Source organism: Lepidochelys kempii, chromosome 6 (assembly GCF_965140285.1).
Source record: "Lepidochelys kempii isolate rLepKem1 chromosome 6, rLepKem1.hap1, whole genome shotgun sequence".
NCBI lineage: Eukaryota > Metazoa > Chordata > Testudines > Cheloniidae > Lepidochelys > Lepidochelys kempii.
In genome coordinates this window covers 31,174,315-31,200,279 of record NC_136385.1, presented here as the reverse complement: position 1 = coordinate 31,200,279, position 25,965 = coordinate 31,174,315, and the positions used below count along the sequence as shown (strand labels likewise).

The 25,965-nt window shown below is 42.8% G+C and overlaps 1 protein-coding gene across 4 annotated transcripts in view; it reads right to left on the bottom strand.

Moving 5' to 3' along the window:
• The window catches only part of ABCC8 (ATP binding cassette subfamily C member 8), a 135,515-nt gene extending 116,193 nt beyond the window's left edge, over window positions 1–19,322 (bottom strand). For 2 of the 4 annotated variants that reach the window (XM_073347373.2, XM_078853180.1), the window contains exons 1-5: window positions 18,987–19,322; window positions 16,632–16,773; window positions 13,565–13,686; window positions 4,092–4,258; window positions 1,652–1,894 (exon numbers count right to left, since the gene is read on the bottom strand). In XM_073347373.2, the coding sequence (XP_073203474.1) occupies window positions 1,652–1,894; window positions 4,092–4,258; window positions 13,565–13,686; window positions 16,632–16,773; window positions 18,987–19,182 (870 nt within the window). In that variant the 5' untranslated portion in view covers window positions 19,183–19,322. The remainder of the gene's footprint in view (window positions 1–1,651; window positions 1,895–4,091; window positions 4,259–13,564; window positions 13,687–16,631; window positions 16,774–18,986) is intronic. The other 2 variants (XM_073347374.2, XM_078853181.1) reach the window with 2 other exon arrangements.
• Window positions 19,323–25,965: the final 6,643 nt, after the last annotated feature.

Sequence of the window (25,965 nt, the reverse complement as noted above, 5' to 3'; positions counted from 1 at the left end):
ACCTTGATCATCATGACAAAAGGTTCTCCCTTCCCCTGCCGACACTCTCCTGCTGGTAATAGCTCACCTTAAGTGATCACTCTTGTTACAGTGTGTATGGTAACACCCATTGTTTCATGTTCTCTATGTATATAAATCTCCCCACTGTATTTTCCACTGAATGCATCCGATGAAGCAAGCTGTAGCTCACGAAAGCTTATGCTCAAATAAATTTGTTAGTCTCTAAGGTGCCACAAGTACGCCTTTTCTTTTTGCGAATACAGACTAACACGGCTGCTACTCTGAAATTTAAAAATTGTATTTTTGTTCTGAATCAGAATGAACATAAAAAAATTTCCCATGGAATGAAGTTTGACCACAAATTATTTTTTTAAATCATTTCATTTCAATTTAGACTTTTAAATTTATAGTATAAATTGCTAAACAAAAAAATTGGAACATTCCATTTTAAAAAAGTTTGTTTTGGGAAAAAATAATGAAGCATTCTATTTCAGCCTTATCAGAATGCTTCATTATTATTTTTTCCCCCAAAACAAAATTTTGTTGACATCAATATGTTTTTGAGCAAAGTTTCAATTTTGTCAAAACAAAATTATTTGATAGCAAAACATTTCACTGGAAAATTTTCAAGCAGCTGTACTCTTGGCCTTGTGCCAAAGAGGAGGGGAAATTTTCTCTAGTTAAACAGGAAGACTAAGAATGGGTAGCCACAAGACCCACTTATGCTGATTTGGCTTACGAGTTGCACAGTGAACAGTAACACAATGGTTCTACAACGTAGTGTTACATTAAAAGCCATTTTGTGCTAAAAAATATAGGGGGAATTTGTGCAAATTGCACATAGTCTATAGTGAGACTGGCATAAATTGCATTGCTCTATAGGGAGCAATGAGAGGGGTTCTGTCTTAAAGAGGTAGAATTCCTCTCAGTTTGCCCACTGCTACATGGTTTGAATTAGCTTGATAGTGGTAGAATTGGCCTATTCCTCCTCTCTGCTCCTTACTGGATGCCAAAGGAGTAGGGAGGAAGCAGTTCCTGTTCTCCACTGAGGTCAAGCCTGGAATGCTGCCCTTAAACAGGCTGCACACAAATAGGGAGGGAGTCTCCTAACTACCTCTTATTCCACTGCACATACATATAAGGGCAGGTAGTGGTCTTAAGTGAAGACCACCAGGCTAGTTCATTTCATGCTCAATCCTGAACACTCTCTCAGGAAAACTCCCACTGATCTCAATAAAAATTACTCCTATAAAGCCCCTGTAAGATTAGTCAAACTTATTTTAGGTTCTTATTAAGAGGCAAGTTAACCATCTTCACAAAAGTATAATCCATAGTTGTGCAAACAACTATATTTCCATAATTGTAGATGCAAACCAAGCATTTGCACATGCAAATAACCATTTACGTTAACATCTGGACGTAATCATGCACAAAAACCACTGTAAATACAAAAGGTGCACATACAAATTAGGCACCCAGCAGCATGCCTAGCTTTACGCAAACCAGGCTCTTAATACCTACCATGTTTCCACTTTATATTTTTATATGACTTTATACGGTTACTATCAAAAAAGTAATGAGGTATTTTAAGCAATGTGTAAACAGCACAAACATTTGTAGATAATCCCACTCCTCTTTTTTCCCCTAATACCTTTTGTGCTTCAAAAGCCTCATTAAGGCGAATGTAATTTGTCAGAGCTCTCATGGCAATAGGCAGCTTGCCTATGGCTTTCAAGTCTATTGGCTTTTTATGGGCGGTCTTGATGAAAGTATTCATCCACCAGTATGTTCCTTTGGACAGCAGATTCACAAAGGGCTGTAGGAACCGAACTCCAAGATCCTGAAGATCCTCGGGGGGCTTAACCTCTTTGGGGGTTTTGAAGAAAACATATCTCTGAAATCCAAAAAGCCCAAAAAGAATCACATCAAGTACATGGAAAAGAAAAAGACAAATCTGTGTGGAAGGGGATACTGAGATAATAGAAATGCCTGTGATTGTTCAGGAGGAATAGATAGCCACCGAGTGTATGACTGGGATTTGCAAATAGGCTAATGAAATTAGGCTCCCTACTCCTATGAATTTCAGTCAAATTTGGGTACCTATTCCTTAAATTACTGTGAAAATTCCAGCCTAAAAAGGAGAAAGATATTCAAGCCCTAAATGAAGCCCACACAAAGATCAAAATTTGCCTGTGAATTTAATCCTGCACTGGGAAAATATATTAAAGCTCAGTGAATATTTGCAATATTTTATGTTAAAATCTACATTGAAGATTATTCTGTCCAATGCTGCAAACTGCATAGTACAACACCCAGGCATCCCCTGCAAACTTTCATAGAGAACCATTAAAATTAGACTGCACAGGGCACTAGCAAATATTTCCATTGACTTAAATGGGAGAAAGATCAAGCACCTAGACTATGATGTTTCATGCTGCAAGGATCAAAGCTCTTGTACAGTGTACCATATTTAAAAATATCTTGTAGTACTATCACTAGGGAGTTCTGCTCAGACAAAGATAACATGATATGGCCCATCATTTGCTCCTACAATATTTATTAACATGGAATTTAATACACTGTAGGGTTGTAGTTAATTATGTAAAGCCATATTGATTAAAATTCTGTATTTAATTAAATCCCATGCAACCCCAGAAAAATCAACAAGGTTAAATGGGTGTAAGCGAGAGGAGAATTTAGTTAATGTACTTCAGGTTTTTCCCTTTATCTAACAACATAGATCTATGCAGATAGGTAAATTTATTTAACAGATCCATTCAGGGCTTGAAATTGACTGCGAGCTAGTGGCCTGAAGCCCCACTTCCTTGCATCATATTCAGCAACAATAATTCTGTGTTTACAATTAAGCCTTATTTAACCTGATTTCAGTTTGTTGCTGCAATTTATTTTCTTCCCAGAAAATAGGCATTTCTGGGAGCAGGGAAAATGACTTTTCACTACTTGCTTTCTACTTCCATTTCTAATAAGGATTTTACTGGAAATTCAGTCCAGTGATCATTTAAAATAACTTTCACTCCTGGCTGCCGTGGAGGGATTTTTTCCAACAAATCAATAGGAGTGACAAACTGAACATTCTATTTAACTCTTGATTAAAAACTACAATCCCTGTGCTGTGTTTTGCTTCTGATCTGCTTGCCTTCAATCATTCATATTCTTAGTTGCCAGAAGAAAAGCACTTTTTGCCTCAAAGCTTGGAATGATGCTATATTATTGGTTAGTTCAAGTCACATGTAAAAAGTAACATCTTTTAATTATTTACTCTAAAGAAAGATGAAACTGAAACAAACAACACTAAGCAATGGCTGATCATTTTAGTGGCTCATTTGATAGTCTCCCTTGTGGCCCCAACATTTTCTATCTAATTAAATATCATTAGATTATAAAGTTATATAAAAAGAATCATATTTAAAAGAAAGGTCCTTCTGGTATCACAGCTGAGTCTCATTATTTCATGAGCTGACACAACAGTTGTCAGTCGTGAGATTAATATTTAACTTCCCATAGTCTGATCTACACTGTCTGTGAGGGAAGCGATAAGGCATTTTGGATTGTATTCCATGTAGCAATCTCCAAAGCCATCTATTAATAGGGATTCTGATTGTGGCCATAGCAAAGAGGAAATAACCAGAGACGAGTGGATTTGCTCTAGCACCATGATAATAATAAAATATTAATAATAATTTTAAAAAAAAATCACATTGTGTGTGATCTTGGAGACTGGAAAACAACAGATACTCTGTGTGGGTATCACTGACTATTGTTTTCTGATAGAACGGACTATCCATTTCACTGTATCTTTCCCTTTATGAAGATTAATGATTTCTGAAAACTGAAGTTGTCAGTCATATAAGAAACACCTTTTCAGAACAAAATGGAGGAAATTCATTCTGAATTGCCAATGTAGTGGAGTCAAAGGAGTTTGCAATAAAGATGAATTTGGCTTAACTACATTACTCAAGTGTTTGGTTTTCAAATAGGTCTCTATTTCAGACGGATTTTGTTTTTACATTTAGCAGCCAGATAAAAGAAAAGGAAGAAACAAATGAGAATTACCTTGAAATTTAACTTACCCTCACCCTGATGACATTAATTTCTACAGCTAGTAGCATTCCATATAGAATAACCAGAAGTCCCGTGAGGCAAAATCGAAGCTGAGAAAATCCAACCCCATTATCACAGAACTTCACAAATTTGATAGTTTTGGTTATAAAAGCTAAGGTCCAGTAGAACAGCAAGGCTGCCAATAAATAAATAAATAAAAACAACAAACATTAGTCAGTACTGATTGTGGAAAGAATTTATTTTAGACAAAATTAGAAGACTTTGTTAAATGGTTATGCAGAAGGGAAATGACAAGCATGCATGAAACTAGACAGTGCTCTTTCTCCTATCAAAATGGCAACCAATTCAGTTTCCAAGAATGTGATCCTGCTCCCATTACATTCAGTAAGACCATGGAAAATTTTGCAGGAGGATCTGCTGGTGGAAATTTCCATCCGCTTGTAAAGCTATGCCTGTATCAGTCCCTCCAAGGGAGCGATGCTGTTTCAGTGGAGGAGGCCAAGGGGCCCAACCCCAAAGGTTTTGGATTCTGGGGAATCCACAGCATTTGGTTTGAATGTTGACCTAGATATTCTGCTTTCCTTACCTGTGTGGAACTCTACTTGATGTAAAAGATAAAAGCCGCCAAATAGTCCTGAGAGCAAAATTTCCCCCTAACATTGCTGCTTTCCTCAGTGCGTATGTACTATGCAAATTCCATGCAACACAGTTTATAACACAGAATACAAAAGCAAATAGGCATGTGAGTAGGAAACTACAACTTTTGTAGAATATTGATGTTCACAGAGCATTTTCTATTCAAGTGTACTCAGGCTGTAGCCATCTATAGACAAATAATTCCACCAAGAGGCTCTGGTGACACTGAAACCCCAATCAGGAGTTTATTTCATGTCATTCACCATGTCACGAGCCAGCTCTTCTGGGAGTAGTCTCACTAGCATCAATTGGATTCATTAACTGAGTAGGATGAGCCAGAGGTTGACCCCACATTTGGTTTTATATATTTAATAATATCAAATTGGATTGTTCACTCTGACAGTAGAACTGTATGGGGAGGAAAATGCTGAGAGTATCCATTTGCAGCATTCTCTCCAATTCTCCTGTTGCAAGGCTTGGGGGCAGAGGGGTTTGTTGCCACCCCAGGCAGAATCAACTGTGAGGCTTCATCAGAAAGCTGGATGGTCCCCAGGGGATCCATGTAAATCTTAAGCAATCCACAGAAGGACAAGGCACTCTGAGATATCTCAGCAAGGGGAGAGGGATGGAGACTTAGGTCCATCTGATCACATTTTCTGTGCAGGATTGAGATCCGTATGTGGAGAATCCCCTGCATTAACAGAACCTGGGGCCATGATCTGGCCCATGGTCTCCAATCCCACTTTCACTGAAGTGAATGATAAAGCAACCATTTATTTCAATGGGAGTAGGTGTAACCCTATCACAGGGGGCACCTGTAGAGTTTATATTACTGCTACAAGACAATGGAAGCGCTGTATTTCATCAAGACAGAACTTCCAGGGGCTACAATTACTTATCAAACTTCATGATCAATGTCACGAACAGCTGTTACAAGGGAATGACTGTTGTCAGGGAAACCTGATCTTCCTATAGTAGGATCAGGTTAAAGTGTAAGAAAAAAGCCCATATATGGTAAGATCTTCAGGACTAGCCTTTGGTGGCTAGTGTAACTCAGGGCAGAATGGGGTGGGAGGGCCATGTGTTTCTCTCCTGCTTACAGGATCAGGTCACCCCTTCCTTGAAGCCCCTCACTGGCTTCCCAACACTCACTGAATCAAGTTCAGTCTCTGTCTCAACTTCAGGGCTCTGCATAATCTCACCCTTACCTACATCTCTGCTACTATTTCCTGCTATTCTTCCTCTTGGTTCAATTCTGTCTCTTTAATGATCTCCCCACTCACAACCATCTGCTTACTTCTTTCAAATTGACCCCTACACTTGGAAAATCTCCTACTCCTTGTCTGCCATGTGTCCCTGTCTTTCCTCTTTCAGATCCCTCTTTAAAATCCACTTCTTCTTGCAATACTTTATACCTTGTTCTACTCTTAACTTCCTTGCTTAATCTGCACTATTGCTCCCTCTTGTTTTGTCTAAATTATCTCACATTGTAATCCCTTTGGGGTGGAGAATGTTTTAAAAGCATTATATAAATGTAGGGTGCTATGTAAAGTATCATCAACTGAGGGCACCCCTTTTAAAAATAATAGAAATATCAATTTAGAGTAACTGTATTAGCAAATAAGGCCATTCTTCTATTGGGAATTAAAGTACAAGTCTATGTGACCAATTTTCCTAATTACAGGATAAATTTGACAAAGCTGTTCTTGTCAAGTAAAACGTTTGTATTTTACCTGAGCAGGTCAGCTGTGTTGTCTTAGAAGGTTCTAACCCTAACATCATGAGGTAATAGGTTGTACAGACACATGGTAAGAAACAGTGTCTGCCTCTAAGAACTTACAGTCTAAATAGACAAGACACAGAAAGAGTGGGAAAAAATGTGTTATGATCCCCATTTTATATGTGGGGAAATAAGGCAGAGAGTATGTCTACACTGCAATTAGACACCTGTGGCTGGCCTATGCCAGCTGACTTGGGCTCGTGTGGCTTGGGCTAAGGGGCTATTTAACTTCAGTGTAGACGTCCGGGTTTAGGCTGCAGCCTGAGCTCTGGAACCCTCCCCCCTCGCAGGGTCCCACAGTCTGGGCTCCAGCATCAGCCCGAATATCTACACTGCAGTTAAACAGCCCCCGAGCCCAAGCCTTGTGAGCCTGAGTCATCTGGCACGGGCCAGCCGTGGGTTTTTAATTGCAGTGTAGACATACCCAGAGAGATTAAATTACTTGCTTAAGATCACACAGGAAATCTGTAGCAGAGCTGGGAATTGGAGCCAGTCCAGCGCCTTAACCACAAGACCATCTTTCCTCTCTAGTCTTCCTCTTTCTCAGCTCATTTCTTCTATGTTCACATTTTCTCACATCTTCATCTGTTGGTTCATCCAGTTGCTGAATGCCCAAAATTCCTGCTGATGAGTTACAGGGAGTTGCGTGAGAGTAACATGCCCACAAGATCTGCAAGACCAGGCATTTAAGTAAGCAGGGATTAATGAACTATACGGTGTCTGTTTAGAGAGAAGTCCTGTGCATTGGGCATTGTTTAAGGGAAAGAGGAAGGATGTTCCATTTTACAAGACAATAATCTAATTCTGAGGGAATAAATTAGGAGTAACAGCCAAGTAGTGATAGTAATTAGTGAACCAGATTACTGTCAGGGACAGTGATTTAGCCCTTCTGCTATGAATACAAGTGAACTAGTACTCTATTAATAAAATACATTCCCCCTATGCCTCCCAACTTAATGCTCCCTACTCAGGAAAACTCCAAATGTCATCCAAATCTTATCCTTGTTTTTAGGTCTAATTTTTAAATCTGTAAAGGCAAATATGTGTTTTTGTAGCTGTTAAACATCATGATTAGACACTATAATTATGTTACATAGTCTGTAATATTGAGAAAAAGGGGTTTTCAATATTTTCCAGAACAAGACAGAATACATTTATGAATGTGGCACTCCAATTTGTGCTATTAAAACTGTATCCCTAATGTGTTCCCATTTTGCAACACAATCTAGACAGCAACCAAATTTAGCCTGATTAGTTCCCTATGGGCCTTATCAAAATCCTACTGGCATCTTCAGTTTTTCTATGGATTTCAGTAGACTTTGGATCAAGCCCTATAAGCCCCAGTTTTTGGTTCTGTTAACCTCCAAGAACTATTTGCAAATTTAGGGCCTGACCCTGCAATTTAATCTGTGTAGATCAGTGGTTTTCAAACTGCGGGTCGCGACCCAGTATTAGGTTGTGTAAGGTAAGGCACTGGTCAGCACCGCTGACCGGTTCATTAAGATTCTGGTTGGCAGTACTGCCCCGCTAAGGCAGGCTAGACCCTACCTGTTCTGACAGCACGCTGCACCCCAGAAGCGGCCGGCAGCAGGTCTGGCTCCTAGGCAGGGGAGCGCCATGGGGCTCCACATGCTGTCCCCCGCCCCGAGCACTGGCTCCGCACTCCCATTGGCCAGTTCCCAGCCAATGGGAGCTGGCGGGGGGCGGGGTGGATGCCTGTGGGCGAGAGCTGTGCGGAGCTGCTTGTGCACCTCCGTCTAGGAGCTGGACCTGCTGCTGGCCGCTTCTGGTGCGCCTTAGCACCCCCACTGCGCTGGTGAATGGGAGCTGCAGCAGGTAAGCCCAAACCCCACCCCCGTGCCCTAATCTCCTACCCCAGCCTTGAGCTCCCCCAAACCCAGAGGCCCCTCCTGCACCCCAAAGCCTTCCCCCCCCCGGCCCCACCCCAGAGCCTGCACCCCCAGCGCAGAGCCCTGACCCCCTCCTGCATCCTTCCCCCAGCCCACAGCCCCCTCCCACACCCTGAACCCCTCATTTCTAGCCCCATCCCGCAGCCCTTGCCCCCACACCCCAACCCTCTGCCCCAATCCTGAGCCCTTCCCACACCCCAAACCTGAGCTCTTCCCAAACCTCTCATCCCCAGCTCCATTGCGTCATGGGCATCGACAATTTTCTTCAACTGGGTCGCCAGAAAAAAAAAGTTTGAAAACCACTGGTGTAGATGGTACCCTGAACCTGGGTGGTGCTCCACTGGGACTCTGGATGGGCATAAGGGTCCATTCATGTGGATCCTGTTGCAGAATGGAGGCTTTATTTATTTCACTAGGGATTAAATTAGATTGGTTTGGTAAATCTATCAGTGAAAGATACCTCTTTCGGTTACTCTTCTTGTGCTCCCATTCTAAAACTTATCATGAGCTTAATATTTTGTACATTGTTCCAAATAATTTGTTCACATTAAGGACTGCAAAGATATGTTGCTTCATGGCCATGCTGCCAATGTAGGGGGTTGATACTTAAGTAAATAATTTCAAACATCTCCTCTTTATTTGCTCATCTGCATAAAATCGTCATCATTATCTAGCCTCACACTGTCAATCTATGCTGTCACATTTAAAACTGAAAGTAGAACAGTCTAAGAGCTGCTAATGATTAATTTGTGCAGTTGAGTATACAGAGAGGAGATCTTTAAAAATTTATTTCTTCACATGTCTCACTGGGATGCAGCAATGATAGCAAAACCAAACCAACCCCCCCCCCCCATCAGATGACAGGAAAGTGATCTAGCAATTTGATGAACTTTTGGTCTGTTAACTGTTTAGACTCCAATTTTCAAAAAAGCCTGTTGACTATTGATGAGAATTGGGTACCTAACTCCCTTAGGCCCCTTTGAAAACCGCAGCCTCAATGCTTTATTAATTATGATGATGATTATTACTAGTCAAGTACTTCCAGAGGCCTCCCATGGGATCTGTGCGCTAGGTACTGCACAAAAACAGAATATAAGATCCCTTTGGGGAATGGGATTATGTATAAAATGGCTAACCAGCTGCACTACATTCTCAGTGATTTAACAGAGCGAATGTGGAAGCAGTGCTGCATTATTAAACACTGCATTATACAATATGAAAAAAAATCAGGGTGACTGAATTTCTTCTTTGACCGTAACAAGCTGGCAGTGTTTGCCTGAAACACCCCATTCTTGCGAGCAGGTGTCTATCCTGCCAGGAAAAAGGAATCCTTTGGACTCCAAGCAGGTGGCTCATGACCCCACTTGGCTCTAAGGGATGCAGAGAGGTTATCAGGACTGCTGTGCCTGCACTCTAGAGAGAAGAGACCTAGGGGCAGCCAAGCCTGGGGAAGAAGATTTGAACTCATTTTTATATGATCTCGGTTTGCTTTACCAATTAATCAAACGTCAGGAAGAGAGAGGAGTTTGTGCTTTTCATACTGTGTGGACTACATTTGTCGGGCAGGTAGGGAAGAGTGCCTGCTTCTAATGACATACATTTTAATTCGATTATCAGTGAAATAAAGGCTCTGGACCAAATTCTGCCTTTGGTTACATCTGTACAATCCCACTGCCTTCAATAGGTTTGCACAGATGCAACTGAGAGTAGGATTTGACCCTAATAGATGGGAACTGGATTTAGAAAAAACTATGCCTGCTGTACACTTAAGACTAAAGACCTGATCCTGTAGCATGAAGAACATTCAAGGGAGTGGGAGAGCTGCAAGCACATGTTGAGCAAGCCCAGAATGTTGCATTTCCCATCTCCACTGATCCTGCATGAGCACCTCCTCTGAAATGTATTTCCCCTACTCACCCCATTAAATCACTGGATAACTTTGGGCAGGAACAGGCCCTACATTCAAAAGTCTTACTGGCAGTTTGTCAAATGAAGATTCTATAGGCAACATACAGAGAAAGATCATTGTGGCACAGGTGGGGGTAATAATATATATGTAGGGAACACAACACATAGAGTTGTGTCCCAATTTCAGTACAGCCTCTCTCTCTCTCTCTCTACCCCATGCTAATCAGAGATGAAGAAAAGCAGGTTCTTTGATTAAATTTCAGAATAGTTTAAAATAAAAAACAAAAAGTGTTATCCTATCTGCTACCCATTTCTGCTGCTCTGGAAAAAAAACCTCTGTTTAATGCAGGCCTTGGCTTGGCTAGCAGAAAGAAAATAATTTCAGCCTTTAAACTGACACTGAATAAAATATTGCAATGATTGCTAAGCTCTTTCTAGACCGGGGTGGACATCATGGATAGACAGTATCAAGAGAAAGAGAGAGCTACTGATATTCTGGATTTGCTCCCAAGGTGCATATTGTTGCAAAATTCCCCACTGACATTAGTTAGGATGGCAAAATCCAGTAAGTAGCATAGAGGATTGAACTTTGCCATACCTCATTGCGGCATCCAGACTATTGCTCACCCCGTTGGGGGTTTGGGTCGTGTCTTTAATTGTACTTCTGCCAAGGTCCTCCAAGATGTTCAGCTTTTAGAACACTAGCCAGATGTTACCCACCCTTCCTCCCAACTACCCCTTACACACTTTTAAAAGACACAGTTGCATCATGGGACCACTTTACAAAGGCCCTGGAAAAACAGGTGTAATAAATGAGGCACCCCTGACTGTATCCCATTATAAGCAGAACTCACCATGGAATTACATGGGGAATCAAGCTTAAAAATGAATGGGATATGGATTTGAGTTATTGCTAGCAAAGAATCAAGATGGCCGTTTAAAGCACTTAACTCCTACAACCCTCCCTCTCCATCCCCTCTACTTCCAGCTTTCCTCTCTGATCTCCAATACCTTTAAAAACAAAAAATGTAGGTACTTTGTTACAGGTTTCTTTCTTACTCCCTCCTCCCACACCAATGGAGCTTATGTAGGAGAAAAATCTATTTTAATGTGATCCTGAACAGTGCAACCTACTCCATGTGGTGCTTATGAGTGTCATGTGGCTCCACTGCTGAGACCCGACTGCAGGTTGTGTATACAAAAGGGCTAAACAAATACATAAAATAGGGGAGGATATATATTTAAGCCATTTTTTTAAAAAGACTAGTAATTTTAGATGCCCAACTTGAGATACCTTACAAGGGCTAGGGATGGTATCCCTAGCCTCTGTTTTGCCAGAAGCTGGGAAATGGGCAAGGGATGGATCACTTGATTACCTGTTCTGTTCATTCCCTGGCATTGGTCACTGCTGGAAGACAAGATAGTGGCTAGATAGACCTTTGGTCTGACCAGTATAGCCGTTCTTATGTTCCTTTTTCCCCCTCCATAGGGTGGGTGCTTAGGCACTTTTTCAGCACCTCAAGTTGGGCCTCCAAATTTTTGAGGAAACCAAAATTGCTAGTCACATTAAAAAATCTTGGTCTGTGTTTTTGGCCTTTACTTTAACCAGCAAATCAATCTTTCCACGGGTTCCAATGCTGACTCAAGTGCTGCTTTACTTCTTTTCAGGTAAGCGGAGTGTTACTTCCCTTACTGCTATTCTAATGATGAGTAAGAAACAATGAATGTGCTCTTCAGTCAGTTCACAGTGCACCTTTCTATTAGAGTCCTGGTTGGAAAAACCTGCTCCGAGGATTTGCTGCTGATATCTAACTATGTTATTTGAATTACAAGGGACTTTCAGATTTTCAGTATCCCTGAAACATTGCTATAATGAAATGTAATTTTAGATAGAAAAAAAGTCTGCCATAGTAAAAGAAGAACTTGCTAAGATGAAATGGAAATGGAAATGATAGCTACTGAGCTGCATTCTGGGGAAGCGCCATCTCAGATGGATTCTTTCTGTAAATGTTTTCAAGACTCATGGGAAGTCACCAATTGACAATTTGCCTCCTATAATATAGAAAAAGGGTAATTCAAAGCCCCAGACAGCTCATATTAACATCTCTATTCAAGAAGAAGAAGAAACCCCTCCCCTACTACTTTTTTGCATTATAACAGACTAACTTCAGTGGAAATGGCTCATCTGTTCCTGGCATGAAAGAAACAAAATGCATTAAAAAAAAAAAAAAAGAAAACCACCGGTGAAACATAGGCATAGTAATCAGATACACACCATGCAAGCTCTTCAGCATGAAAACCATGTTCTGAAAAAAGCGTAAAGAATTAGAACTCACAGAGACCTTGCTGGGATGCTGTGTAGGACTGCACCCCTACTTGTATGCCTTCAGCCATAGCAGGGGGCCAGGAAATGTGTAAGTAAATAACGAGCAGTTTCAAACCTCTTGCAGTCTGAGATTAATTTATCACACCTATACCTTTTTCAAATGGGCTTTCTCTGAAATCGACTGCTATACTTCATATAATGCACCCTACATGCATGTAAGGTTACCAACAGTAGTGTCTTTTCTGTAGCTACTTAGAGTTTGGATGTACCCTTGTTTCCACAGTAAGATACATAGTATTATTGTAACACTTGGGCTTATACAATATTTCCTATTCAAAAGATCTGAAAGCAGTTTACAAAGGAGAATTTTACTGACAAGGAAACTGAGGCACGGAGAGGTTAAAATGCTGAAGGTCAGTGTCAGCACCAGTTTCCCCTGATTCCTCCCCCATTTCAGACCACACCCACTTTTATATTGTTTAAAGCATTTGTTGATGCTCTATAATTGTATATTACAGTTTTTTATTTTATATTACACATTACACTAAGTAAGCTGGTTTAGTCAGCACCTGGGCTTTTGAGACTACAGTCGTAACAATTGCAACTCTCTCCTACCATCTAAGGTACAAAAGCACATGGCCCAATGCATCCAAGAAAACACTATGCACCCCACAGAAGTTGAATGTGTTGGAAAGCTTAGGTTGCATAAAAATAGCATATATCATTTGAACTGAAGTTTGATAATGGGAACCAGTAGAACAAAACATAGCTTAATTTTATCCGATAAGCAAGCAAAAACCTAGCCGAATGAGAGTATGATGAGTTCCTGCCAGAACCTGTCAGACCTTAGTTACAGAATTAACAGATAACACAAGAGCAACATATTCACACATCCACAGCTTTCTGTATTGTGGAACATACCTATTAATAACTTTGGAAAATTTGATGTTTCGATGTTATGATAGTAAACAACAGATGTGATGGCTGCCAAGAATGCCATACCAGCTGGCATGTACAGGTGCAAATGACGGGATTCTGAGACCCTTAAAAATAAAAATTAACAAAAATTACATATACACACACATACATACACAGCCATCCACCCCTAAACAAAGCTTAATCATATATTTAAGTATACACTGGTTTAATTGTCAGTTATTCACCTCTCTATTTACTTATCATTAGGCTTGGCAGAATTTGAGTCTTTCTTAAGAATTGACAGATAATTAAAATGTTTAAAGCATTTTTTATTTTTAACCATTTACATTTTTCACAAATGTGCAAAATTGTGTGTTTAAAACTTTTTTTTTTCAATTTAAATTTTCACAGTTGTGGGAAATTATGGAAGAAGGTCAGACAATTATTTAACAACAAAAGACAAATTCAAAAAGTTAAAACTTCATAACCATTAAAATACATGGTCAAAAATCACGTCAAAATATACAGTGCAAATATCCTTAAATCCCCAAACTCAAAAAATTCTCAAGCAGCATTTTTCTTCCTTTGTTTATCCGTAAATTTCAATCACCATCTATAGAAATATTTTGTGTCAGGTCGTGTGTGTACAGTGAAATTGTACAAATTCTAGCTCATTCCATTTTCAACAATTACAATCAACAAACAAACCAACCCACCCAAATAACCAGGGAATTACAATATGCCTTGAAGACACAGTCCTGCAATGCAGGACTAAGGCAGAATTGCACTGACAGTGCAGTTTACTCTTCAGAGTACTGGTCAGACATTTCTGCCGGCTGGCAGATAGTTGGATGAGCCATAGCCCCATTTCCTCTTTTCCCCACAAGGTAGTAAGGGCAAAGCAGGTCCTGTGCTCCTCGGAAAGCAAGGGCTACAATTCAGCCTGGCTCAGTTCTGAGCTGCTTAAAGTGAGGGTGGGGACATGCAAGGTGAGAGGTCTGTGAACAATCCAGGAGTGGGAGAGTCAGGAGGATTTATACCTTCATCCCCCATCCTAATGGAAAACCCACTTGAGAATGAATGCTTCTCTGGCTCCCTCTGCCCCTCCCTTATATAGGGAATCGAGAGGCAGTGGAGGGTATGCATATGGGGTAGAGGTGGGGTGGAAAGAACTGAACTGTCAGAGACCTGAACGGGCTACCGAAGTCGCTGGAGCTGAGTGTGCAAAGGTTCTGTCCTCCAAGAGATTGCACAGGGCATGGATTGAAACACTGTTCATTCCTAGGGTCTGTGCACGGGGAACGCAAAATCCTGCCCCCAAAGGAATAATCTGGGGAAATTCACACACATTGACATAAATGAGGTCACATGGGCAACCTTTGGCCTAAATGCTTTGCTTAATGACAAGTAACCCCTATTGGTAATAGGGAGACATATGTGGATACCTTAATGCCATTAAATTTATAAATAAGGGCAGATTTTTATACAACAGAGTAGAATTCCAACAGTGAGAAGCCAATATTTTAGGGATCACATCTTTTTTACACAGATTTCAGCAGAGTTCTTCAGTTACTCCATGTTTTAGCAGATAATGCCGTAGGAGTAGGAGGTATTTTGCTATAACTCACAAATAGAAGCAAGCGGCAAGAATGCTACTATATAAGCATATCACTAAGCCATTATTACAACACAGTAGCACGGGTCTATTGCTGGTTGCCAAAGCCTTTGACAGCCCGACTACTATCAAGAGGGCTTTTAACAGCAAGACTTGTTTTGATTTTAGGAAGATGAGGAGTCTCTTTGCTACAGGAACAAAATCTGTTTTTATTCACAGAACAACTTGCTAAGCTGCCGAGTGCTCCAGAGATGTGATTGTGGGCTGGCAGTCCTCCAGTATGGTTAGGAGCTTTGATTTTCATCAGGAAGCACTTTTTATTCAACAGCAGTGTTCTGGGTCAGTTTAAGAATAACCTTAAAAAGGGCATTTTTCTACTTCAAGTCTCCACATCCTTATAATTAAAAGTTAAATCAGTATTAGAAAAGCTCTTTCTAAAATGATTTTTGGGTGCTGAGGGATTTCCTGTTTAATGTATACTTACAAGGAGATAAAATATAATAATAGTGGGCAAAACTGATACAGATATAATTCAGTTAAACTAGGGCTACTGCTATGCAGTCCATGATGTTTATACATATATACTCTCAGCCTATTATGGTAAAGAAAACAAAATAACTATTGGTACCATAAAGCACTCCTAGGATTCATATGACTTGCTTTATTCAGAAAATTTCTCTCATATTTTATTACATAAACTCTTATGCCAAATTTCAGGTCATAGGTAAAGGAATAGTAGAATTAAATAAGAATATATATATGCTAGTATAGTAGTCTACTCCTAATCTTGCTCCCAATGAATGGATAAAGTCGAACACACATTGATTTCAACTGGAACAGAACCAGTTTATGTTTCATTCTCTTTATATTTCAACTTTAGTGAATAGGCTTCGGTCCCATCATAGTAACGTGAATAGCTCCACTCAAGGCAAGAAGGCACTAGGCTTGATTCTTTTTTCTCACACACTGGTGGCACTCTGTTGAGGTCAATGGAGTTACTCCAGTGTAAAACATGTGTGAGAAGAGAATCAGGTCCAATGAGCCTTTGAGCAAGGCAAGCAGAACTTGGCTCATAGAGGAACATTTATTAGCTAATCCTGTACATGGGAGTTTTGTCTGAGCAAGGACTGTGGGATCAGGTCCTTAGACATTTCATTAAAACATCACCATCTGCTTGAATTGTCAGGATATTTCTAAGATTATCCTTTGGAATGATAGTGTCATTAAATTTAACTAAAAATGATTCAAGGCCAGGCCATTTTTATGTGTGCACATACTTGGCAAGGTCTATGGAATTTCTGATACGAAGTCTGTAGGTTAATCACCATGAGTACAGATTATATGTTTATAACAAGCCAAATGGCTTAGATGAAAATTTAGACAGGGGAGTAGTACTTACATTGAAACCCTTCAAAGATAGTTGGTGTTATCAAGAAGAACTATGCATCCACTTACCCATCTGACACTATGCCCTCTGCTATTTCACACACCAGCACAAACAAAAGGATGAAAGTCAAGATCCAACGTAAATTGTGGCCGGGAAAATGAAGCCAAGTGCTATGATGTATATGAACTTTGGAACTCTGACTTCCCCATCCTAAATGTAAAAGCAGAATCATCATAAGGATTTTTATGCGCAATCATAACCCCCCAATGAGAAAATGTTCTAAGCTAAAAATGTTGACCTAACTCTTTTCTCTCTTTCATATTTAAAAGCAATAACTGAGTTGGAAAATGTTACAAGTGAGGACACTCACTGTGCAACTACACTATAAAAATGTGACATTGGGACTGATCCTACATTTCTTGTGCACTAAACACTTCCAAGACCAACACTGGGTGTTTTAGTTGTAAAAATAGTAGCGCGTAGGGCCCAAGTATAAAGGAAAAAAAAAAAAAACCAAAAAAACCCCAAACCAGTGACACATTTAGACCCTAATCCTATAAACACTTGCATGTTTATAACTTTACTCAAATGAATCTACCCACTTAAATCAATGAGACTACTCATGCAAGTAAATTTATGCAAGTATTTGCAAGATTGGAGACTTATGTAACAACTTTATTATGGAATATAAGCCGAAAAGCACACAGAATATATAACGATCTTCCAGTAAATTTAAAACCATGAGTCCAAATAATCTCAAACAATATTTATAACCAAATCTTTTAAAAATTCCAGTATTTTTAATATATAATAAAATCCTGTGCAATTAATTTGATCAATATAACTTAGAAAAAAGTATAAATTTCATAAAGTAATTAATTTTTCTTTTTGACAGGCATCTTTGCTCACAAATATCATTGCTTAAATTTAAAAATTAAAGCAGTAATGTTTAGTTCTTAAGAAAGTTAAATACTAGAGCATAGCATGGCATTTATGCTGCACAGATTTCCTGTTAAATAGCTCCTCAAATGACTTTTTTGAGCTTTTGTGAGCAAAGGACATCTATTTTGACACATTATGTTGTGGTTGTGTGCTGTGGTTGTGTGTTGTGACTGACTCCTGTAACTTACAAATTTATGCAGAATTGACACTCATAGTTCCAGTAATGAAGAAGTGGATTAGCCCCAATATAATGTCTGGTAGTAAATTCATGCTAAGATAGCTTAATTTTCAGGAAGTGGCTATATTATTTGACAATATGAAATCAACTTGCTCTAAAACAGTAGCTTTCTGATTTTAGCAGTAAGCTTGTTCTGTTATTTCCTCAGCTTACAAAACTCACAGGGCAAAATTCTGGAGTCCTTATGAAGTTTCTACTCAATCCTTACATGGGGAAAACTTCCACTAACTTAATGTACTTGAAGAGGAGTTTTGCCTGCATAAAGGCGGCCAGTTCTTGTAGTCCATATGATTTTCCAAAGTCCCCTTATCACAGGCAAATCTGAGCTACTTGTGTTAATGGAAGCATTCACTCTTAATAATTAATGTAAGATTGATTGATAAGTCATCCTAAAAATATGCATCTAGTCAGTATTACTTTAAACATTTAACATTTTAGCTGTCTATTAATGTTTAAACAGTTTAGTCCAGAAGCAACAAACGATTATACTGGTACAGATAGCTTGATTAGTTACACTGTTTATACTGGGGTACCTCAGGCTCCTCTAACGCATTGGTAGGATATGGTTAATTCAAACTGTCCTTAATGAACATTTAAGGGTGTCCCTTTCTGTCAACTAAACTGTGTTAACATTAGTAGCTTCAGTGAACATGCTGAATAATCCGCAGCGACACGGGATTTTCAGAAAAGCTCACCAAGACCCAAGCCCTCCACCTTCCGAAGTAATGGACATGTTACCTTTGACTTCAACAGGAGCACTTAGGCGGAGTGCTTCTGAAAATCGCTCCTGTGTAATTCAACCGGGAAGGATTTTCCATCAAGAAACTCGCTCTCCCCTTCTCCTGCCAGTCTGGAATGAGCGACTGCAAACCACCCGCTCAGAGGCGACTGGCAACAATGTCAGACTCCTCTGTCAAATGCATCCAGTCGCGATCTTTGCCCCGACCCATGTGCCAGCTGCTCAGCCCCAGGCTAGCGCTTTGCAACCCAGGAGCGGTGGGCTCCTGGGGAATGCCCCGAGGCACACTACAGGGGGTGGATCCATCCAGCAAGGCAAGGTGCGGAGGTCTCCAGGAAGAGACAGATGCTACGGCTGAAGCAAGGAAGCAAAGGCTCCCTGCCTGGAGATATGGAGCAGGCTAGGCAGGCTGCAGAGCTCGGGGACCGCCAGAAAAACAATAAATACACCCCCCACACACCCCCAAACAGAGCCGCCCAAGCAGGGCCGTGCAGCCGCACTCACCTATGAAGAGGATCGGGAAGGTGATGAAGAGCAGGAAGACGTGCGGCACCACGTTGAGCGCGTCCACAAAGCAGCCGTTGTTGAGCACCCCTTTGTCCACGTTGTAGGCAGCCGAGTTATTCTCATCGCCGCAGAACGCCAAGGACATGGTGGAGGAGCCGGGACGCGGCGCGCAGGGAACGGGGCGGGGGCGCATCCACACGCACGCAGACGGTCGCGGCGGCGCTAGCCTCTCTCCCCGGCATTACCTGGGGGACACGGTGCGGAGCCCCGGCCCCGGGGGCAGAGCGCGCGCCCCGCCAGGCATGGGAGAGGCCGCCGGGGGCTGCGCCCCGCAGAGGCGGGCGCGGGTCCCCTCCGCGGGAGAGGGGGCCCCCCGCGCGCGCCTCGCCCAGCTCCCCGCCGGCCCGGAGCCCTTGGGTCCGGCTGCCCAGTCGGCCCTAGGCCAGCCGGCGGGGGGGGGGATGCCGTGCCCGCTCCTGGGGGGCTGCCTCGCTCCCCGCAGCTGCTAGGATGGGAGCCGCTGAGGCTGCAGGACGAGCAGGCTGGAGACTACGGGAACATCTGGCGGCGGCAGCATCGCAGCCAAGGAAACAAGAGGAGGCTTCGCCCCGGTGGCCTCGCCTCAGCTACTGCGGCGTGAGCGCAGCGGCAGCTCCGGCCTTAAAGGAGCCGCCTTCCTTCCCCTCCCCTCCCCTCCCCTCTCCCGCCAAGGAGGCAGGGGCAGCAGGCTCCCCCCATCTCCTCCCCTCTGCACTGTCCCGGGCAGGCCTGGGGTCTGTGGAGAAAACGGGCCGGGGTTTGGTTTGTAAACATTTTTGCATTCCGCCCGGGCTCTCTGGGGGAAATCTTTCCAGTCCTCTCTGCCCCAGGCCAGAACTGTTGGCCAAAGAAAGCCCAGATTCCCTCTGGGAAAGGACTAAGCGCTCAGGAGAGATCGTCCCCTTCCCCACCAAGCACTCTGAGTCAGACCCATCCTCCCCCAGGCACTGGGAGAGCTGGCTACTCATCCCCAATCTCAAGCTAAGAAAATCAGTGCCCAGTGCAGGTAGGTGCTGTACCTAGCCCTTTTATTCAGGTTCTTATCCTGCCCTCATCATCATGTTACTCCCTCTCTTTCCAATGGTGCATTAAGTGATGTGACCAGCATCTGCAGCTCTTTCTCACATCCTCTTCCCAGCTGTCTCTCATGATCCCCCTCCCCCCCAACCAGCTCTGCCCAGGCAAGTGACTGCCTGCACACCAGCTATTGTAATTCTGGGCCCATGCTGGAATCACACCAAAATGGGTAAAAAGAAAAGGAGTACTTGTGGCACCTTAGAGACTAACCAATTTATTTGAGCATAAGCTTTCGTGAGCTACAGCTCACTTCATCGGATGCATACTGTGGAAACTGCAGAAGACATTATATACACAGAGACCATGAAACAATACCTCCTCCCACCCCACTCTCCTGCTGGTAATAGCTTATCTAAAGTGATCACTCTCCTTACAATGTGTATGATAATCAAGTTGGGCCATTTCCAGCACAAATCCAGGTTTTCTCACCCTCCGCCCCCCCCCCCCCCCCCACAAACTCACTTTCCTGCTGGTAAGAGCCCATCCAAAGTGACCAGTCTCTTTACAAGGTGTATGATAATCAAGGTGGGCTATTTCCAGCACAAATCCAGGTTTTCTCACCCTCCCCCCCTTTTTTTCCAAAAACCACACACAAACTCACTCTCCTGCTGGTCATAGCCCATTCAAAGTGACCACTCTCCTTACAATGTGTATGAAAATCAAGGTGGGCCATTTCCAGCACAAATCCAGGTTTTCTCACCCCCCGCCCCCCAAAACACACACACACACACACACACACACACACAAACTCACTCTCCTGCTGGTACCAGTTTGTGTGTGTGTGTGTGTGTGTGTGTTTTGGGGGGCGGGGGGTGAGAAAACCTGGATTTGTGCTGGAAATGGCCCACCTTGATTTTCATAAACATTGTAAAGAGAGTGGTCACTTTGAATGGGCTATGACCAGCAGGAGAGTGAGTTTGTGTGTGTGTGGAGGGTGAGAAAACCTGGATTTGTGCTGGAAATGGCCCAACTTGATTATCATACACATTGTAAGGAGAGTGATCACTTTAGATAAGCTGTTACCAGCAGGAGAGTGGGGTGGGAGGAGGTATTGTTTCATGGTCTCTGTGTATATAATGTCTTCTGCAGTTTCCACAGTATGCATCCGATGAAGTGAGCTGTAGCTCACGAAAGCTTATGCTCAAATAAATTGGTTAGTCTCTAAGGTGCCACAATTTCTCCTTTTCTTTTTGCGAATACAGACTAACACGGCTGTTACTCTGAAACCAAAATGGGTGCTGCTTTGGGGATCTGGATGGATGTCCATTGGATATTAGGTAGAAATCACTACTGTAATTACATTTGTGTTTCACCATAGCCTTGAAATTAAACCCAGCTCTGCAGCCGTGAAAGATTAATGCACGATTAACTCACTGCAGCACCAACCACTCCAAAGTAGTAAGAGCTTGTGGGGTTCAGAATGAGAGCTCATGGAATCTGATTATCTCATGGGATTTTTCATGGAAATCCCAGAGATATTTCAATGTAAGCCTCAGAGCCCCCCACTTTTTTTCAGTTGTCAGCACATTTGTAAATAAGTATCAAAGAAGATCAACTTTTCAAATTTTTAGCGTGAAGCAAAAATGTGAGCCAACTTCTGAGTGTTCAGAACAGCAGTGTTCTGAGTGTTTGTTTTGTCATGAAAGAAACTTTTTTTAAAAAAGGAAAGATGGTGTTTTGTAGAGGCTAAGGGTGGAAGTTTCAGAGCTGGCTAGAGGATGGATACTCATTTCCCATGAAAATTAGTCATCCAGATCCCCTAAGTGCCTTTGAAAATTGCTGTCTAACATCTTGTATTTATTATCAGGAGACCACGTACAGCAGCAGTGTAAGCATCCTGGTGGCCTGATAGTATTGCTCATGCCTATCCTGGAAGGATCCCTTTTAGGGATGGGAGACTTCTAGGGGTTGGGAGACAAAAGACCTGTTTCTCCACTACTTTGTACAATCACTTACACTCATGCAAAGTGCAGGTAAGACACTGGCAAATCAGCATGGGAGCATTTAAATCCAGTTTGATAGCATAAGGTGCAAGGCAGTGGAGAATCTGCACCAGAGTCTGCATTCAGGCATTAGCTTCTTTGTTGAAATGTCCAATCAAGTTGTAAATGAATGCTAATTGAGATGGTGAATTTTATCAAGGTACAGACACTTCTTCTCTAGGATGTAGACACTTTCTCTTAAGAAGGTCTGTTAGGATATAATATTCAGGCCTGTCTGTAAAGGCCTATACTCTAAGAATTTAGGTGTATTCTTATCACTTAGCCAGTTTTAGAGGTATGAAACAAAGAATCAAAATCACTGTCTGCCAGTGTAAGGGCCTTCTCTTACTGTGACAGTCTGAGGCCCTGGTCTTAGGCTAAGGCCTTTGGCTAAGCAACAGAGGCAGCCGTAAGCTGGGAAGCGACCGGTCACATCCTCACATTCCAAACTAGTCACATTGAAAGAAGGTGCTATTGGGCTGTTAGGAATACAATCCTGTCCTGATAATGCCTATCCCCTCCAGAGAAAGGGAAGTGCCTAGAAGATGTAAAAGGAAAATTAGTTTGATAGCATTCTGTCTGGCAAGAACTCACTTATCAATAGCTGGGATGTGAAATCCTCACTTCTGTATTGTTTTGTCATTATAGTTCCCACTTTGCTATTGTTTGTCTGTAGCTGGTTCTGTGATTGTTCCTGTCTGCTGTATAATTAATTTTCCTGGGTGTAAACTAATTAAGGTGATGGGATATAATTGGTTACATAATCATGTTACAGTATGTTAGGATTGGTTAGTTAAATTTCAGGAAAATGATTAGTTAAGGTATAGCTAAGCAAAACTCAAGTTTTACTATATAGTCTGCAGTCAATCAGGAAGTGTGTGTGTGTGTGGGGGGGAAATGAGAACAGGGAATGGGGAAATTGGAATCATGTTTTGCTGAAGGGGGAAATGGGAACAGCAAATGGGGGTTGGGAAATTGAACTCATGTTTTGCTAACGGGTGGGGAGAATGGGAACAGGGACACAGGTAAGGCTCTGTGGTGTCAGAGCTGGGAAGGGGGACACTAAGGAAGGAAATTGGAATCATGCTTGCTGGAAGTTTGCCCCAATAAACATTGAATTGTTTGCACCTTTGGACTTCAGGTATTGTTGCTCTCTGTTCATGCGAGAAGGACCAGGGAAGTAGGTGGCTGAAGGAATAAGCCCCCTAACAAGGTCTTCCTCTCTTTTACCACCCCTGCCCCACAAACCCTAGATAGATCAAAAAGAAAAGGAGGACTTATGGCACCTTAGAGACTAACAAATTTATTTGAGCATAAGCTTTCGTGAGCTACAGCTCACTTCATCGGATTCATTCAGTGGAAAATACAGTGGGGAGATTTATATACATAGAGAACATGAAACAATGGGTGTTACCATACACACTGTAAGGAGAGTGATCACTTAAGGTGAGCTATTACCAGCAGGAGAGCAGAGGGAGGGGGGAATCTTTTGTAGTGATAATCAAGGTGGGCCATTTCCAGCAGTTGACAAGAACATCTGAGGAACGGGGGAGGGGGAATAAACATGGGGAAATAGTTTTACTTTGTGTAATGATCCATCCACTCCCAGTCTTTATTCAAGCCTAAGTTAATTGTATCCAGTTTGCAAATTAATTCCAATTCAGCAGTCTCTCGTTGGAGTCTGTTTTTGAAGTATTTTTGTTGAAGTATTGTCACTTTTAGGTCTGTAATCAAGTGACCAGAGAGATTGAAGTGTTCTCCAACTGGTTTTTGAATGTTATAATTCTTGACGTCTGATTTGTGTCCATTTGATTCTTTTACATAGAGACTGTCCAGTTTGACCAATATACATGGCAAGAGGGGCATTGCTGGCACACGATGGCATATATCACATTGGTAGATGTGCAGGTGAACGAGCCCCTGATAGTGTGGCTGATGTGATTAGGCCCTATGATGGTGTCCCCTGAATAGATATGTGGACACAGTTGGCAACGGGCTTTGTTGCATGGATAGGTTCCTGGGTTAGTGGTTCTGTTGTGTGGTGTGTGGTTGCTGGTGAGTATTTGCTTCAGGTTGGGGGGGGCTGTCTGTAAGCAAGGACTGGCCTGTCTCCCAAGATCTGTGAGAGTGATGGGTCATCCTTCAGGATAGGTTGTAGATCCTTGAAGATGCGTTGGAGAGGTTTTAGTTGGGGGCTGAAGGTGACGGCTAGTGGCGTTCTGTTATTTTCTTTGTTGGGCCTGTCCTGTAGTAGGTGACTTCTGGGTACTCTTCTGGGTCTGTCAATCTGTTTCTTCACTTCAGCAGGTGGGTATTGTAGTTGTAAGAATGCTTGATAGAGATCTTGTAGGTGTTTGCCTCTGTCTGAGGGGTGGGAGCAAATGCGGTTGTATCGTAGAGCTTGGCTATAGACAATGGATCGTGTGGTGTGTTCTGGATGAAAGCTGGAGGCATGTCGGTAGGAATAGCGGTCAGTAGGTTTCCAGTATAGGGTGGTGTTTATGTGACTATCGCTTATTAGCACCGTAGTGTCCAGGAAGTGGATCTCTTGTGTGGCCTGGTCCAGGCTGAGGTTGGTGGTGGGATGGAAATTGTTGAAATCGTGGTGGAATTCCTCAAGGGCTTCTTTTCCATGGGTCCAGATGATGAAGATGTCATCAATGTAGCACAAGTAGAGTAGGGGCGTTAGGGGACGAGAGCTGAGGAAGCGTTCTAAGTCAGCCATAAAAATGTTGGCATACTGTGGGGCCATGCGGGTACCCATAGCAGTGCCGCTGATCTGGAGGTATACATTGTCCCCAAATGTGAAATAGTTATGGGTGATTTATGTCCATTTATTTGTGTCCATTTGATTCTTTTATTACAAAGTCACAAAGCTCAGCCACCAGCTTTGCCGTGACATTATCGGGGATGCCGTTCCTGTTTGTTTGTAGTCCATCTTTGTGTGGAATGTTGGTGTAGAGGGCTTCTACATCCATAGTGGCCAGGATGGTGTTTTCAGGAAGATCACCGGTTATTTCTCCTACAGTCTGGAAAGAATGATTTCATTTTTGTTATTTCTACTTTTAAATACTTGAGGCATTCAACTACTATGGTGATAGACAGGGCCAGATTAACCTTTCATGGGCCCGGCGCCAAACATATTTATGGGCCCCCATGGGGGCAAAGGGGCATGGTGTGGGAAGGTCGGTCCCCAGAGCAATGGGCCAGCCAGGGGCAATGGGGAATAGCATGGTGGGCCCAGTGCAAGGTCACTGTATACAAACCAGCAGTTGCCAGACACACACTGGCCCACCCAGACCTGTGCTGCCAGCGTGCCCCTTCCCCTCAGGGCCCATACTATGTCACACAGCCCCCAACTTCCTATGCCCAGTGTCCCCCAGAACTGCTATGTCCAGCAGCCCCCACCACCACAAATGCACAGTGGCCTGCACACCACCACCCCTGCCCAGCACCCCACCCACAGACACACCACTACTCCCCAGTGCACTTCCCCACAGCCCACCACCACAACTACACAGCAGCCCACTCAGTCCCCCCACTGCCCAGCATCCCAACACACAGACCTTCCCCACCCCCCGCACAAGAGACCTCCCACTGGCCAGCAGCCCCCCACACCCTGGCCACACTCACCAGCCCTGCTGGAAGGTGATAGCATCTGCCAGGCTGAGCTGGCAGGGTGGCCGGGGCTGGTCCAGTGCCAGGGTGGGGAATCACTCTGGCCTCTCGGGAGTGGCGCGATTAGCCAGGCCAGGCTCTGCCCCAGCCCTGGCTGGACTCCCTCAGGACCCACTTGCCTGGAGATAGGGTGACCATAAGTCCCCATTTGGCTGGGCCAGTTCCCTTTTTAAGCTCTGTCCCGGCCATCCTGACTTTCT